A 14338-nucleotide genomic window follows, 5' to 3' on the forward strand; every position below is an offset into this window, starting at 1 on the left:
TCAATGCATCAACGACGTCTGACTGCTCATATACAGAGGCTTGTTGAATATGTCACCTTTCTTGTAAACTAAAGTTAAAGTTAACTAAAGTTAGGTAACAACGTCTTTGCCGTTTCCCAATCAGGTCTCTGGTGGTTGCAACTTTGTTTTGCTCTGCTAACCAAACTGGGTAGCACCTGCGCCTACTCGGTCAACTTCGTTCAGCTGTCGGAACTCTACCCAACAAAGATTCGGACACTGGCCATGGGATTCACTATCACGCTTGGACGCGTTGGGGCCATCATTGCCCCATTTACCAAAGAGCTGGTAAGAAATTGCCACTAGTTCTTCTAAGTTTATATGTTTAGGGGCGAAGCTCCTTAGGGTCTAGCCTTGTCCGGCGTCCGTGGTGATATCAATTGACATCCCATCTGTTTTCTAAAAAAAGAAAAAAGTTTGCGCAGTCGACAGGATCCGAACCTGTGCGGGAGACCCCAATGGATTTCTAGTCCATCACCTTAACCACTCGGCCACGACTGCGGGACGCGTAGGGGGCTCTGAGATGTGGTAGTAACTCAAGAACTGGGGATGTCATGGATGAAACGTTGCATGTAGCCGATCAACGTCTATACAGGAGGGGGCACTGCGGTCAAATGCTTTTATATTCGCGTTAAACTTTGCGTTTTTACTTTTCAACGATCGTTAGTGACTTAAGAACCCAGGCGCGTGATTTTTAGTCGTTTTGTTTGACTTGGTCGCGCGCGGCACCGAATTTTAGAGGTTTTCTCCCAATTTCTGTTGAAATGATGCAATATATACACACATTTGTGTAAAGATCTCGGGGATTTTGTGTAAATGGAGACTTGTGCTCGTTACTTGAAGAGTGTAATATATTACAATTTCAAATTACCGAGCCTCAAATGTAATAGACTACCGTTACAAATTATTTTCGTTGAAAAGTAATGGATTACTTTACTCGTTACGTTACAAATTACTTTCACGTTACGTTTCCAGTACATTTATCGAGATAACAATAGAAACAATATTTATCTTTTTTAAAAATGTTCTGCAACACTACTTTTTATTTTTCATACGTTTATACACGAGAGGGCGCTGCGGTCAAATGCTCAAATGCGTATATAACCACGTTCCATACCACACATTCTCTTTCTGACATGGACCGTTGACGTAAGCGGTGGAGATGCGTTCCCACAGCTTCTAGCGGATCCAAGCTGATCCGCTAGAAGAAACACTGGCTCTGCATTTCACCAACCATAAAGTAGTAATAATGAAGTCGAAACGGCAACCCGGAACTCAGCACTACCTATAAGCAATAAAAAAATCAGCACTATCAGCACTATCTACGATCAATAAAATCGGTATCATCAGCACCACCAGAGCTTCGCCCCAATCATCATCATTCGCCACGTGGAGATGCGGTCATATTTCATTTAGAGGAGGGGGCCGAAAATTTCGGTTTATATATTTCCCAAAATATATTTTGCCACGTAAGGTTTAACCGATGTTCCTTATCGTGTTAATCATAGTTGCGCATGCAATATATCAAGTATCATTATCAATTTGAACTATACTTCACTACTGAATAAGCTCCAATTTTAAGGATTACGGAGCATGTTTTATTAAAGTTAGCATATTTTTTTTATGCAGCAGGAACATATCTTTATATTGCTTAAAGCTTTGAAATTGTGTATATTAACGAGAGAGTCGAACCAAACTTTTTCAGTTCGGTTCGGTTTCAGGGGTAACGCGCGAATACTACGTCGTTCGGTTCAAGTTGAGCTCCGGAGCAAAAAATAAATATTAAAAATAACTGTTTGATCCGGTTTGAACCGGCTCATACGGGTTCCTAAAGGTTGTGTACGAAGGTAACAAAGAAACAATCAGATACCGACCTGTTGCGCAACGAAGGAAACGTCGTAGTTTACATGGATTTTAGGCAATATCAATTGGTGGATATCTGCTTGTTTCATACATGGCTTCCAGACATCATAAAGTGAGTACAATTCGAATTTCAACTTACAGTAAAAGGATAAGCATCATTTGTGTCAAAACGTGCCATATTCTGGCGAGACAAGTATACTCCACCGAGAATCAGTGAGTGACAAGAGGGCTTATCTATTCATGCCCATGTTTTCTTCTGCAAAGATCCCGAATTCAACAACAAAATTATCTTTAATTCGCGTGACTAAAAAGAATTTAAGGCAGAGAACAAGTAGAACGCAAGGCCGAACAAAAGTAGTTTTGAACGTGCACCTGTCGTTACAACGCGAATTTGCAAAGCTGTCGAAATGTTCACCTGGAGCTGATGATCGTCCACTTTTTCGAAGCGTGGAATAGCCCGCCCTGATGGATCTTCCGAAGAGACGACACGCTGTTGCAGACGTTTGATGAAGAGAATGCACGCCGGTACAAAACATGCGCACTCCCAAGAACGCTATGCACATGCTCAAAATTTTTAAACAATATCGCGAGAACGCTGACCAGCAGGTAGATTAGCGCCTTATTGCGGCGTGAAAGAGCAGGTCAGCGAGACTACGCGCATGTGGCAGAAGGCACTCGCCTAGCCTCGGTGGCTTGCTGTTTCACGCCGCTATACAGCCCTGATCTACCGGCCGGTCGGCGTTCTCGCAATATTGTTAAAAAATCTGGAGGCTGAAGTACGTTGTAGCCACTACACGTGTTAACCACCACCAGCGCGATTAGCGTGTCTTGTAAACCGTCACAGACAAACCACATATGCGTTGACATAAATATAAAGTATATTCGCCGCATAACTTTCCGAGCCAAGAGGAGGAAAGGGCGGGGGGGAGCGAAAGTCTCCTGCTGCAAGTTTTTGCTTTTACTTTTCAGCGAGCGCTAGCCAGTTAAGTGCCCAGGTGCGCGATTTTTAGTCTTTTTGTTCGACCTGGTCGAGCGCGGCGCCGAATTTTAGGGGTTTTCTCCCAATTTCTGTTAAAATGATGCAATATATACTCATTTGTGTAAAGATCTCGGGGATTTTTGTGTATATGGAGACTTGTGCTCGTTATTTGAGAAGTGTAATGTACTACAATTACAAATTACCGAGTCTCAAATGCAATGGATTACCGTTACAAATTATTTTCGCTGAAATGTAATAAATTACTTTACTCATTACGTTACAAATTACTTTCACGTTATGTTTTCAGTACACTTATCGAGAAAGCAATAGAAACAATATTGATATATTTCTTTCAAATGTTCTGCAACACTACTTCTCATTTCTCATACGCCCATAATATGGTAGTCGCTATAAAAATAAAACATTGTACTTAAGAGAAAGAGTGTAGGTGCACTCCGTTCACCTGTAAGCTGACAAGGCACCGGAAGTTGCAACTACAAAAGACATTCCGCTAGCTTACGGCCTCCGGAAATGATCCCTAGAATTGTGCAGACAAGGCTAGCGGTGCGCATGCTCAGTAACAGCGTCTACCGCCGCTACGAGATTCGGAGCTAAAGAAGCGATCTACGAATGCTCCCTCTTGGCTCGGGTGTTTCGCCTGTTATTGGAAAGAAAAGAAAAACTTGGTTCTAACTTTAGAATGCATAACCAATGCAGAACGCAGGTGTCCCAGCTTACCTTGATGTCTTTCCGTAGATTAGAGTATGTTGGTTTTGCTGATGACAATGTGCGTCTTTTTGTTTTGGCAAGCAAAGTATGTACTGAAACTCTAGGTTTCCGTTTTCCTTAATACCCTGAATTTTGAACATCTCATGAAGAGATGGCCATGGAGACGACGGACACTCCATGACCGAAAACTCGACCAGTCAGAAAAAAAGTGGCGATTGCGGGTATCGATCGTTTATCGGTTCTCACTTTCATGCCAATATTTGTGGAGGCAAGAGGAGCGGAGGGCAATGAGAGCGAGGGAAGCAGTGGCCATCGGGCTCACAAAACCATGGAGGATCAAACCACATTTACGCGTTTTCTCTCTCTGTCAGCACGCCTAAGATGGCCTAACTACCCCCCCCCCCCCCCCACGCCCTTCCTCCCCTCCTGTATTTTGACAGTTTACTGTAAAGTGAGGAGCGGACTCGACCACCATGCCCAGACAAGTAAACCAAAAAAAGTACCGTCCCTACCCTCGAAGAAGATGCTCATAGCCTCCCGCCGGGCGCTTTTCGGCCGTGCCTCAAGAGCGTGCTAGAATAAAGTAGCGCACATCAAAGACAGAGGGAATTTGCCCCCGACACGCGAGGCTACATCGTCTGTTACGCGAGTTGTAAACCCGCGAATCGAGGGGGTACGGACGCGTTCGATGTCTCGCAGGTGTCGGGAGACGTGCAAGAAGTTGTAAAGGGTGAAACGGTGTAAAAGACAAAAACAAGTAAACACGAAGAGCTTTCTCCTGCCCGGGAGAAGAAAAACACGATAAAAGGCGGTGAAGAGCCTACTCCGCGTTGTCTTACTTCATCTTTGTCTTTCGTATATTTGTACGTGCCGTGCCCGTTTTTCTAGGGGTTCTAGTGACCGGTCATACAAAAAATCGTGATTTCTTTTCGGCAAATTTCTCCTTCCTGGTGTTTTCTGTTCTGTTGAACTTGCTCTCTTTATGTTGCTGAATGTTCTGCTCGTATTGCTCCAGTTAGTGTATTATGCTCATATTTTTAAAAAAAGTAACGAGTAATTCAAGTAATTTTTTACCAATATTTCCTAACGAAATTACATTACAAAATACTCCCGAAAAAGGTAACGTGGCAATCACGAAATTACTTGTGACGGATTACTTCCCAAGTATGTGTAAATGTGCCTGATGGCATATTAGCCCGCATATTGTCGCCAAGATTCCTGCTAGAAAATGTAAACCAGGTGGCGAAAGGAAATGTAGTGGCTGAGAGGAAAGCTCAGCCGCATTGACCGAATCGGAATTCTGAGCTCTTTCGTTGGACCTGAACAATATTAACATTTGCTCCGGTTCACGGTAAGTTCCAAGATGACGCAAAAAGTATCGGATCGGTGTAGCTCCAGGTTCAATAAAGAATAGCGGTTCAGCTCCAGTTTTCGGTTTGACACATTATTTTACCAAACCTTTTAGGATAATATTTTTATCAGTGTGTCGAACCGAAAAAAATACGGGTTCGGTTACGGTTCAGGTTCAGGCAAATTTATTTTGTTCCGGTTCAGTTCCGGTTCGATTAATTCGATCCGCGAACCGGTTCGCGAACCGGTTCGGAAATTAAAAATGACAAATTGCAACATCAAAATAAATTACAAATAAAACATCTGAAATCAGCACATACGAAACGGGATACATCGTAATGTAAGGCTCAGGGATTTCTACCAGGAATGGTTTCTTTATGTGCACTCCAAGGTTACCTCGCCGACGTTTACGCATTCGGACTTCATCTAATTGGGTCCGACGCAGTACCTGTAAAATCCGCGACCTCCTTACAAAACCACTTACAAGTAGAACTCGCTAACTATCCCGCCACCTCGGCGTGTAAGCAATTGAAGTAACAGTGGGGAGAAAATACAGCTTTCTTTATTTGAACTAGCCTTTCGGTAACTCAAATTAGACCCTTAAAGGAGTTTTCATTAAACAAGATACGGATATGAAAAACACTTTACCGAACGCAACGCCAGAAGGACGTAATAGGATAAATATTAAAATAGAAGAGTTCGCTGTCTCACAGATATGTTAGCTTCTAAGTGCCTATACGAAACCGGATGCATTATTATCAAACTCCACAGCCTTTTCTTTTCTCATTCCGATGGAAGCAAGCTTCAAGAACTCGCGCGTTCTAGAAACGTGTTATGAAATGAGCACACAGCAGCATTTAGGATTTACGAGATTGTAGAAAAATAAAATCCCGTGACGCGATTTTTTTTTTTTTTTTTTGCACAGCCTTCCAATTTTCTTTCTTCCGCGCAAGCCGCGACCAGTGCAATACTAGTTCCTATGTCAAGATTCATGGATGCAGCGTTTATATTCCTAAGACTGAGTGGAGAAGAAAAATATGTAAGCGAGGTGTGTGCCAGTTGACGGCACTTAAAAAACAAATGGCATTGATAGCACATTCATTGTCAATAGCGCGTGGCCGAACCGTTTTGACATGAGCCGGTAACCGTCATTTTTTTTCCGGTTCAGTTCCGGTTCGGGTTCATCGCGATAAGAATATAACGGTTCGGGTTCGGGTTCAGTTCCGGAAAAAATACCGGTTCGGTTCCGGTTTTCGGTTCGGTTCCGGTTCGACACCCTGATTTTTATATATACCATAAGTTTTAAAGGGAAGATGGGGCACTTCTACATTTGAGAAAAAATGCTTGAATTGCGTTCATTTGGCCTTTAGATTAACAGATATCAAAATTTTATTTCAATGCGACGCGCCGGAGAGCCATACGAGCAATTTCAAAATAGGACTGAAGCCCCGCCTCCCTAGCCTTGGGCAACCTAAAGAGCCGTCGATGACGTCACGGACAGCGACTGTCTTTCGCGTTTTTCTTGCGTTTAACAATACTTACGCAGCAAATGCTTTGAATATTCGGATTCACGGGGTAAAAATACACTAGAATTCACTTCTAACTCATTTTTTCCAAGAAGCTCCGTAGCTTCCCTTTAAATTGATTGGCAAAGAAACTGGGCGTTAAAAGCAATGTCTTAAAAAAAGCTATTTTCTTCATACCTCAAAGTTGAACTCGCAAAATCGTTCATATTTTCAATATAAGCTCTCCGTCAGCGAAGGAAAACAAAACATAGAATTAGCAGAATCTAAAAGCGAAACACATCCTGCTGTTGTTTAGATGTATTTTTATTTACAGTTACAGCAACAAAATCCCATGAACACCCTGAGGTGCTACAGCGGTCTTCATAGCTCCCTATCATTATAAAATTTGCGCAAATAATTTATTTAAAACATAAGAATTTAATATTTACAATCTATAAAATACCTTTGATATTTATATTTTAACCCCAAGTCCCCTAACTGGAGAACCATATTACTATAATCAGATAACCACAAGAAAAATGTATTTACCTTTCACAACGACGAGTCAAAGTATGCCTTCGGACTGTTAGTCTCGAAACATTAAATTTTAAGACAGTGACCAGAATGTTTCTCCGAGTGTTTCTGGCGCCACTCTCACCGCTATTGTCATAAAAATCTGAGCGAAAATAAATTTGCTCTTCGTTGGTATGCGACCAGTACTTCTGAGTACCCAAAATATGTTGAAGAAATTATTTGATTACAATTGTGTATATACTGCTAATATTTTTTTGGCAGGCAAAAAGTGTTTTAACAAATAAAAGGAATCGTTATTTAGGCTGCTCGTTTTGTTCTAAGCACGCGTGCGACTTTGTTAAAGGTCTAAATGCATTTATATAATTTATTTTGATTTCTGTTTTATGTGGAATCTGCATATCGGTAAGAAAATCCTCGTTTCCAATAGATAACATCGCAAAACATCGAGACTTCTAATTTCTTTGGGGAAAGGGGGGAAGGTGACATGTAATTATATCAAAAACGATAATGCATGATGGCGACATAAACTCTAAGTAGTTCAGAGTTCTGCATTCACATCTAATTATAAATACTTTTAAAGCAACGTCATTACGTTCTTACTCCTACATACCTTTCGTTTCCGAGGATTTAAATGATTTACCCTGCTAGTTTGGATAGTGGAACCTATGCAAATTTATAAATCTTTGAATTTCCATTAACGCGTGTAGTATATAATAATTTTTATTTTTGTTTTGTCCACAAACACCACTCGGCCTAAATAACGGACGCACTTATCTAGTAACGACCTGTTGTTTTCTTCCTTTCCTGCAGAGTGCTGATGTGTAAGTGATAAACGTGCTGTAGTAAAACTAACTATTCTGTTCATTTTTTAGGGTGTTATATTTGAACCATGGGCTCCCAAGGTAGTTGATATAGCTATCTGTATTGTTCTTGCAATATGTGGTGCAATGCTCCCCGAGACCTTCAGAGCCGAACTCCCGGATACTTTGGAGGATATAAAGCAAAGAAGGTAAGTGTTTTCCCTCGTAAAATGGGTACGTCTTTTGACTATGTAAATGGATATCGCATAATAAATAATGATGAAGCTGTACACTTCACAGGATATGTTGTGTAACATGTTCGCGATAGTACATTTAAATACTTTATTTCCATCTTTTATCTTTCATTTTGAGTTATGACGATACAAATTTAATGTCGTGTCCGAATAAATTTTTTATAAAGCTTCTGTAATAAAATCAAAGTGACGCAAATTAAAAAAAGAGATGGAATTAGAAATATTCGCGCAGGAATTTCTATACTTCCATAAGTAACAGATGCACCCTAATAACGTTGCTCAAGAAGGAACATGTTTTTAATTAAAGTGCCCCTTTTTATGTATTTTCAGTTTAAAAAAAAAACGGTATATCATGATTAATTGAAACATTACAAATCAAAAAGAAATCTTTAAACAAATCACGGTCAACTAGTTTAATTTTATCTTAACTGTCAAATTTTATTAGCTACAAGGCTCATGTATACAGGACCATTAAAATCACATACAACACAAAGGTTTCATCATAGCAGTTACTGAAACAAGAGTTCCTAGTATTTTGAGATTTCGATATGTGTTTCGTATCATTCAGGGAGAAGAAGAAGCAGCAAGAGTCCAAACCGCTGCCCGAAATTGAGGTGATGCGTTTATGAAGAATGCCATTTTCCTGTAACTCAACCCGTCACATGTGCGTGCGAAGGACTTTACATAAAGACAGCATTAAGCCCCAATACCAAAGGTTTTACAAATATGGTTCAAGAGTCATGAAGAGAGATGGAGATGACTGTACTTTTATTCAAAATTTTCAACACTGCCTATTACCGTAAGGGATATTTGTTTTAAATACATTTGTACTGGAGTTTACGCTTGCATGAGAAATAAATGCGAGCCAAAAAAAAATCTTCTCTTATGTGTCTGTGTGAAGTATTTTCTAAAGGCCCACTTTTAATACGGTATAAAAATTGGTTAATAGAAATGCTTGTTTATTGTTAACCAAAACAAACGATAATCAAATGGCGCCCGTTACTGGATTGAACAAGCACTTGTAATATTTGTTGTGGCAGGTGATATTACACTTCCTGTAAACATAGAAAAATATATCATGATGCTGCGCCGCAAAAATCTATAGCACTTTCTCTCGTAAAGACTACTTATTTTTTGCGCTTCCATGGTTTACGGTTATGTTGAGCAGAGAAAGAGGTGCATTATATATTAACTTCTTGCTGGGGCTCTGCTCGCCTGAAATTAGTGCAATTCCTAACGCTTTATAAATTTCAGTTGTAAGGACATTATTATTATGTGTAGCATTGATTCCTTTTCTTTCTATTCCAATTAACAGAAGCGATCTCATCAAAACTTGAATATTATTCACTAATAATTTGTCCTTTCAAAATTAGTGGTTTTATTATCGAATGACCAATGAACTTTCTTTCGTGTAGAATAAATCAATAAAGATGTTGGCAACTCTTAAATGTATCTGCCGTTAGAGTTCTTCACAAATCGATCGTTTTAAATGTTACCCTTTTATCAAGTTGTCAAGATACTCACCTTCCTCACTTCCAAACTTCAAAAAAGAAACGCAAGTTCAAATTTGAGAGGGGAGAGAGATAAAGAGAGAGCGAGAAAATGAATAATTTTAATTTTTGAAAGTCCCCAGTTTGAGAATTTCACAATCAGACCCCTTCTACCAGGAATTCGGGATCAGTTCTACTAGCGCAGTCCATGCAGGGTACTCCGTGCCCTCTCGCAGGCCAACCCAGTCCTCCCGGGCTGATGGTCTAAAGTGTTAGGGAAAGCCAGCGGGGTGTTTGAGTGTTGTGTTCTTCGTAGCTGGAATTTCCCACAGCGCGTGTTTGGATATGCTCCACAGTTTGGGCACCTGGGAGTCCCGGCCAAACCTTTGATATAATATTAGTAGTGCGCAGTGAGAAGGGAACAGTCTGTGCCCTCCTGATGGTGAGTGACTCCTCTCTCGTGAGGATTTTGAAGGGTTTGTTGATATGGTATGCTTGTGGCGGAGTTCTTGGAGGAGTCAGTTTGTTACGGAGTGTAGTTCTTTCCTATGTTGGCTTGTGTCGTAGTTGGTTTACCAAGGAACCGAAGGGGCCGGCTGATAACTCTCTGGCGAGCTCGTTCGCTTTGGCGATGCCGTCAATGCCCTGGTGGCGAGGCACCCGTATGAGTGTTACATATAGTGTGGAATTAAAGATGCAGTGCTCTCCGAAAGTGGTTTTTGTGCACTCTGGCAGCACATTTCTAGTGAACTTTCGGAGGATACCCAGGCTATGCGTAAGCGTATAAATACCACTGGTGATTTTGTTGTCGAGATGGCGTTTGCTATTGGTTGGGTCTCAAGGGCAGTCGTGGATGGGACATTGTGATGTTTGGCTCCAAGTAGGAAGTCTGCTCCTACCACTGATGCGTGTCCCTTCCTCACGTGCATATCGAAGCTGACGTCAGTGGAGTATACAAATTACGTTGCCGGTATTGATGCTATGTGTGATTCAGTGTGTCGTGGCCTTGCGTTCAGTTTGTCCTGATATGATTCCGCGCCTATGTTGATAGGAATAAATTGAACAGTCATTCTTGGTATTGTGTCCTATGGAGACAATGCTTAAAATATTGGCCGGGCAGAAGGTGTTGGGATGCATAGTTCAGGTATTCTAGGGCTCTTACTCCCTAATAAAAGTTTATTACCATTGTTGTTGGCAAGCTGACGTAAGGTGATCCTGTCGTCTATTTGGTTTAATATGCCAGTTTGTTCAATCTTTACAATAGGGGTGAAGCGGGAAAATCCTAGAGCTGTTTTCGTTGCCTTACTGAGTAGAGTTCAATTTGTCTCTATGGTTTTTGGGAGTGCGATGTACGGAGCTGCGTATGCCACTGATAACGTTATCAGTGCTTAAATATTCTTTCCAATTTCGCATTCCTTAATACCAGGTCTCTTACTTGTGATTCCCAGTAGTACGCAAGTTCTTTTGTTCACTCGCTTAGTGCATGTGTTCATTAATTGGTCTGCTTTCCCATCTTCTTAAAGGGCGAAGCCCAGAATCCTTATAAGAAAATTTTGGAGGAGGTCGTCGTGTTTGAGTTGGTTTTGTTATCTGGTCGTTCTAACTTCATGTTTGCTTTTGTTGAAGACTACAAAGAATTCCGTCTTGGCTGACAAGCAGGGAAGACATACGCTGATAGTCTACACCTGGACTGTACGATGCCCGCTAAAGTATTACCTTCTGGGGTCCATGGGAGCCCGTGGTGCGCCACACCTTAATGTCTTCCGCCTACAAGTTACATTTCAGAGCTGGGATGTGTTGAGATTTCTGTGAGAGGTATTTTACAGCCAGGTAGCGAGTACTCGCCCTGCTGCCGCCAAATTTCCACCAAAGGCCGGCGCCCGAGGGTGGCTCAAGGACGAACTGCCGGCATCCTCGGTGGCGGATTGCCTCTGGTCGTGGCGAGCTGGTGGAGACGGCGGATATCCGCGGCCACCTTCCAGGCCAGCACTAGCGTGTGAGCTGTCAACTGTCGGCTTGGCGCCCAAGAAGAATGGATGCGGGGAGAGACCAGCGGTGCTCGCGCAAGTCGGTCGGTTGATTGAGGAGTTTTCGAGTGTATTCGAAGGGGGACGAACGTGTGGTGGTGTAGACAAAACCAAGAGAGCCAGACTCTAGGACCGGCTAATGTAAGATAAAAGGTTTTCGGGGGGGGGGGGGGGGGGGTAAGTCTAAGAGAATAAAAAGCTTTGAAGAGAATGTTGCGCCTTGTTGTACGCCTCCGTGCAGTAGAATCGGCGGACTTGTATAATCGTAAATTTTCGTAACAAACGTCTGATTATTTAAGAAGCTTCCGATGTTAGTCGTGCATCCTATGTCCCGGTTTGTGTCTTGGAGTTTGTAGAGTACTGCTTGATATTTTACAAGATCAGATCAAAAGCATTGCGGATTTTTATGCCAACACTTGTTCTAGTTTTAATCATTCTTGGTGGTTCAAGGGTTATTGTTGTAGCATGAACATGCAGTCGTGCGTAGTTAATTGTTTTCAAAAACCTGCCATAGTGAAATGGAGGGTGTCTGTGGGTTTGAGGTACTACTCTAACCTCATCAAGACATCCTGTCTGTTAGCTTGCCAATACGAACTGTTAACATGATTGGTCGCATGTTTTCGACTTGGTTTGGTGGCTTTCAGGGTTTGAATATGGGAATGACTAGCTTATTTTTTGCCCGGTGTATATTTCCTGTTTTCCATGTTTCATTGATGCGATCAAGTAGTTACTCGACGGATAGCTGCGTCAAGTAGTTACTCGACGCAGCTATCCGGAAGGTTCTTGAGTATAGAATATTTGATGACGCCCTTGTCAGGCGAGGTGTCTCGAGTAAACGAACGTCGCAGAGTACTTAGTTTCTGATTGTGAAGAGAGAATTGATTGATTAGTTCATATTTTCTTCAGGCGTTCTTTTGACTGCATTTTTTCAAAGAGATGTAGTTTAGGTATTATGGGTATAGGAGCTCTTTGAGCTCGGTGCTGATTTTTTTCCGGTGTTTTGTTGGTGGCGCAAAATATTCTGGCGGGCTAGTCGGTTATACATATTAAAATACAAATAGCGCTAAGACAAGGACAGACGAAGAAGTGGACTGGACAGGTGCTAACTCACAACTGACGGTTTTATATGCAAGAAAGAAAAAAAGGTGAAGGAAGTGTCTGGTGTTGAAAAAAAAGAAGAAAAAAGTATATTTCTAGCCGGGGCGCTCTAAGAAGATTGCTAGACTGAAAAGACTAAAGCACAGTAGACCAAAATGAAAATATTGAAAATTAAAAAAAGGCAATGATTTTGTACTATATACGATACGATACTATTCTGAACGCCTAGAAAATAACCTCGAGACCGTGGGTGACAAAATAAGAATACAAAATGAATAAAAACTGAATAAAATTGAATAGAAATTAATAAGTGATCGTTCATAGGCCACCGATCAGTGCCTCCCTATTGAAAATTCTCATTTGTATGAGGAATTTCTGTGTCCAATAAACACATATGAATCATACAAGAAATATAAGAACATATAAGAACCGTTGAAGAACCATATAAGAACTATATAAGAACTATATAAGATATATGAGAACATACAAGCACCATATAAGAAACTAGTGGGAAGTTTCTTATAAGTTTCTTATGGGGTTCTTATATATCTTATATAATTCTTAGATAGCTCTCATATAATTCTTATGTGGTTCTTATATGTTCTTATATGTTCTTATATATCTTGTATGATTCATATGTGTTTATTGGACACAAGAAATTTCTCATACAAATGATTTTTTTTACTAGGGCTCGTACAACCTATTTTCCTTTTTAGATCCAACGGGCACCACAGCCAAAGCTATACCGGCGCGAGCGCAAAGATCCACCCGGTTCACCACCTCACGCGCTCGCGTGCAGACGTAATTCCAAAGATTGTCATATGTAGTGGTTCAGGTACTGAACCTCCTTGTCAGGGAACGCCAAAGATGGTGCATAGACGCATTTTTCTCCATAGGCTTGCATGATCTGTTTTAAAGATTTCCCTCTTCCTCTTGTCTTTAAAACGTCTGATCATTTTTTTGTCCGAAAGCAAAGGTGTGCAGGAGCAATCTCGCACATGCATAGCTAAATATTCAGAAGGTGTAGACTTCAAGGTTAGAGCATGTTCTCTCAGTCATGTATTTATGCAGCGACCAGTCTGTCCTATATACACTTTCCCACATGTGAAAGGGATTTCATACACCACTCCGCGGTTGCAGTTGACATACCGGTGCTTGTGGTTTATGTCGCATTCATAATGTTGTTGCTTGACATTGTTGATTTTTGGCCACATTTGTTTTAATTTATCCGGTGCCGATATTACGACTTGGACATCAAACGTGAATGCTACCTTCTTCACGTTGTGGGAAATCTTGTGGATGTAAGGCACCACAGCCGGACGGCGTCTCTTCTCTGATTTTTTTCTCTTCTTTCGTTCTTTGTCTATAACTTTTCGGTGATGTCAGTCAGAACTGGAAAGGGGTAACCCGAAGCTTTTAAACGAGTCACTTGCAATTCGAAGCTTGATTTTTCCCTGTGCTCACATGACTTGTTTAACGCCATGCTTAAACAATTAGACACTCTGCCTCGCTTTACAAGTCATAACGCAATAGGCTGTACGAGGCACTAATCGGCGGCCTATGAACGATCACTTATTAATTTTGTATTCATTTTTATTAATTTTATTCATTTTTTAATTCTTTTTTATTCACTTTTTAACTTTTTATTAATTTTTTATTCATTTTCATTCATTTTTTATTCTTAATTAGTC

General features: G+C 41.1%; 1 protein-coding gene across 1 annotated transcript in view; it reads left to right on the top strand.

Annotated features, from left to right (window-relative positions):
• Positions 1-8801, top strand: part of LOC8043922 (organic cation transporter protein) — a 55149-nt gene extending 46348 nt beyond the window's left edge. The window contains exons 9-11 of the mRNA XM_040222152.3: positions 125-306; positions 7851-7987; positions 8601-8801. Of these exons, the coding sequence (XP_040078086.3) occupies positions 125-306; positions 7851-7987; positions 8601-8661 (380 nt within the window). The 3' untranslated portion in view covers positions 8662-8801. The remainder of the gene's footprint in view (positions 1-124; positions 307-7850; positions 7988-8600) is intronic.
• Positions 8802-14338: the final 5537 nt, after the last annotated feature.

Source organism: Ixodes scapularis, unplaced genomic scaffold, assembly GCF_016920785.2.
Source record: "Ixodes scapularis isolate PalLabHiFi unplaced genomic scaffold, ASM1692078v2 PGA_scaffold3__209_contigs__length_174095766, whole genome shotgun sequence".
Taxonomy (NCBI): Eukaryota; Metazoa; Arthropoda; class Arachnida; order Ixodida; family Ixodidae; genus Ixodes; species Ixodes scapularis.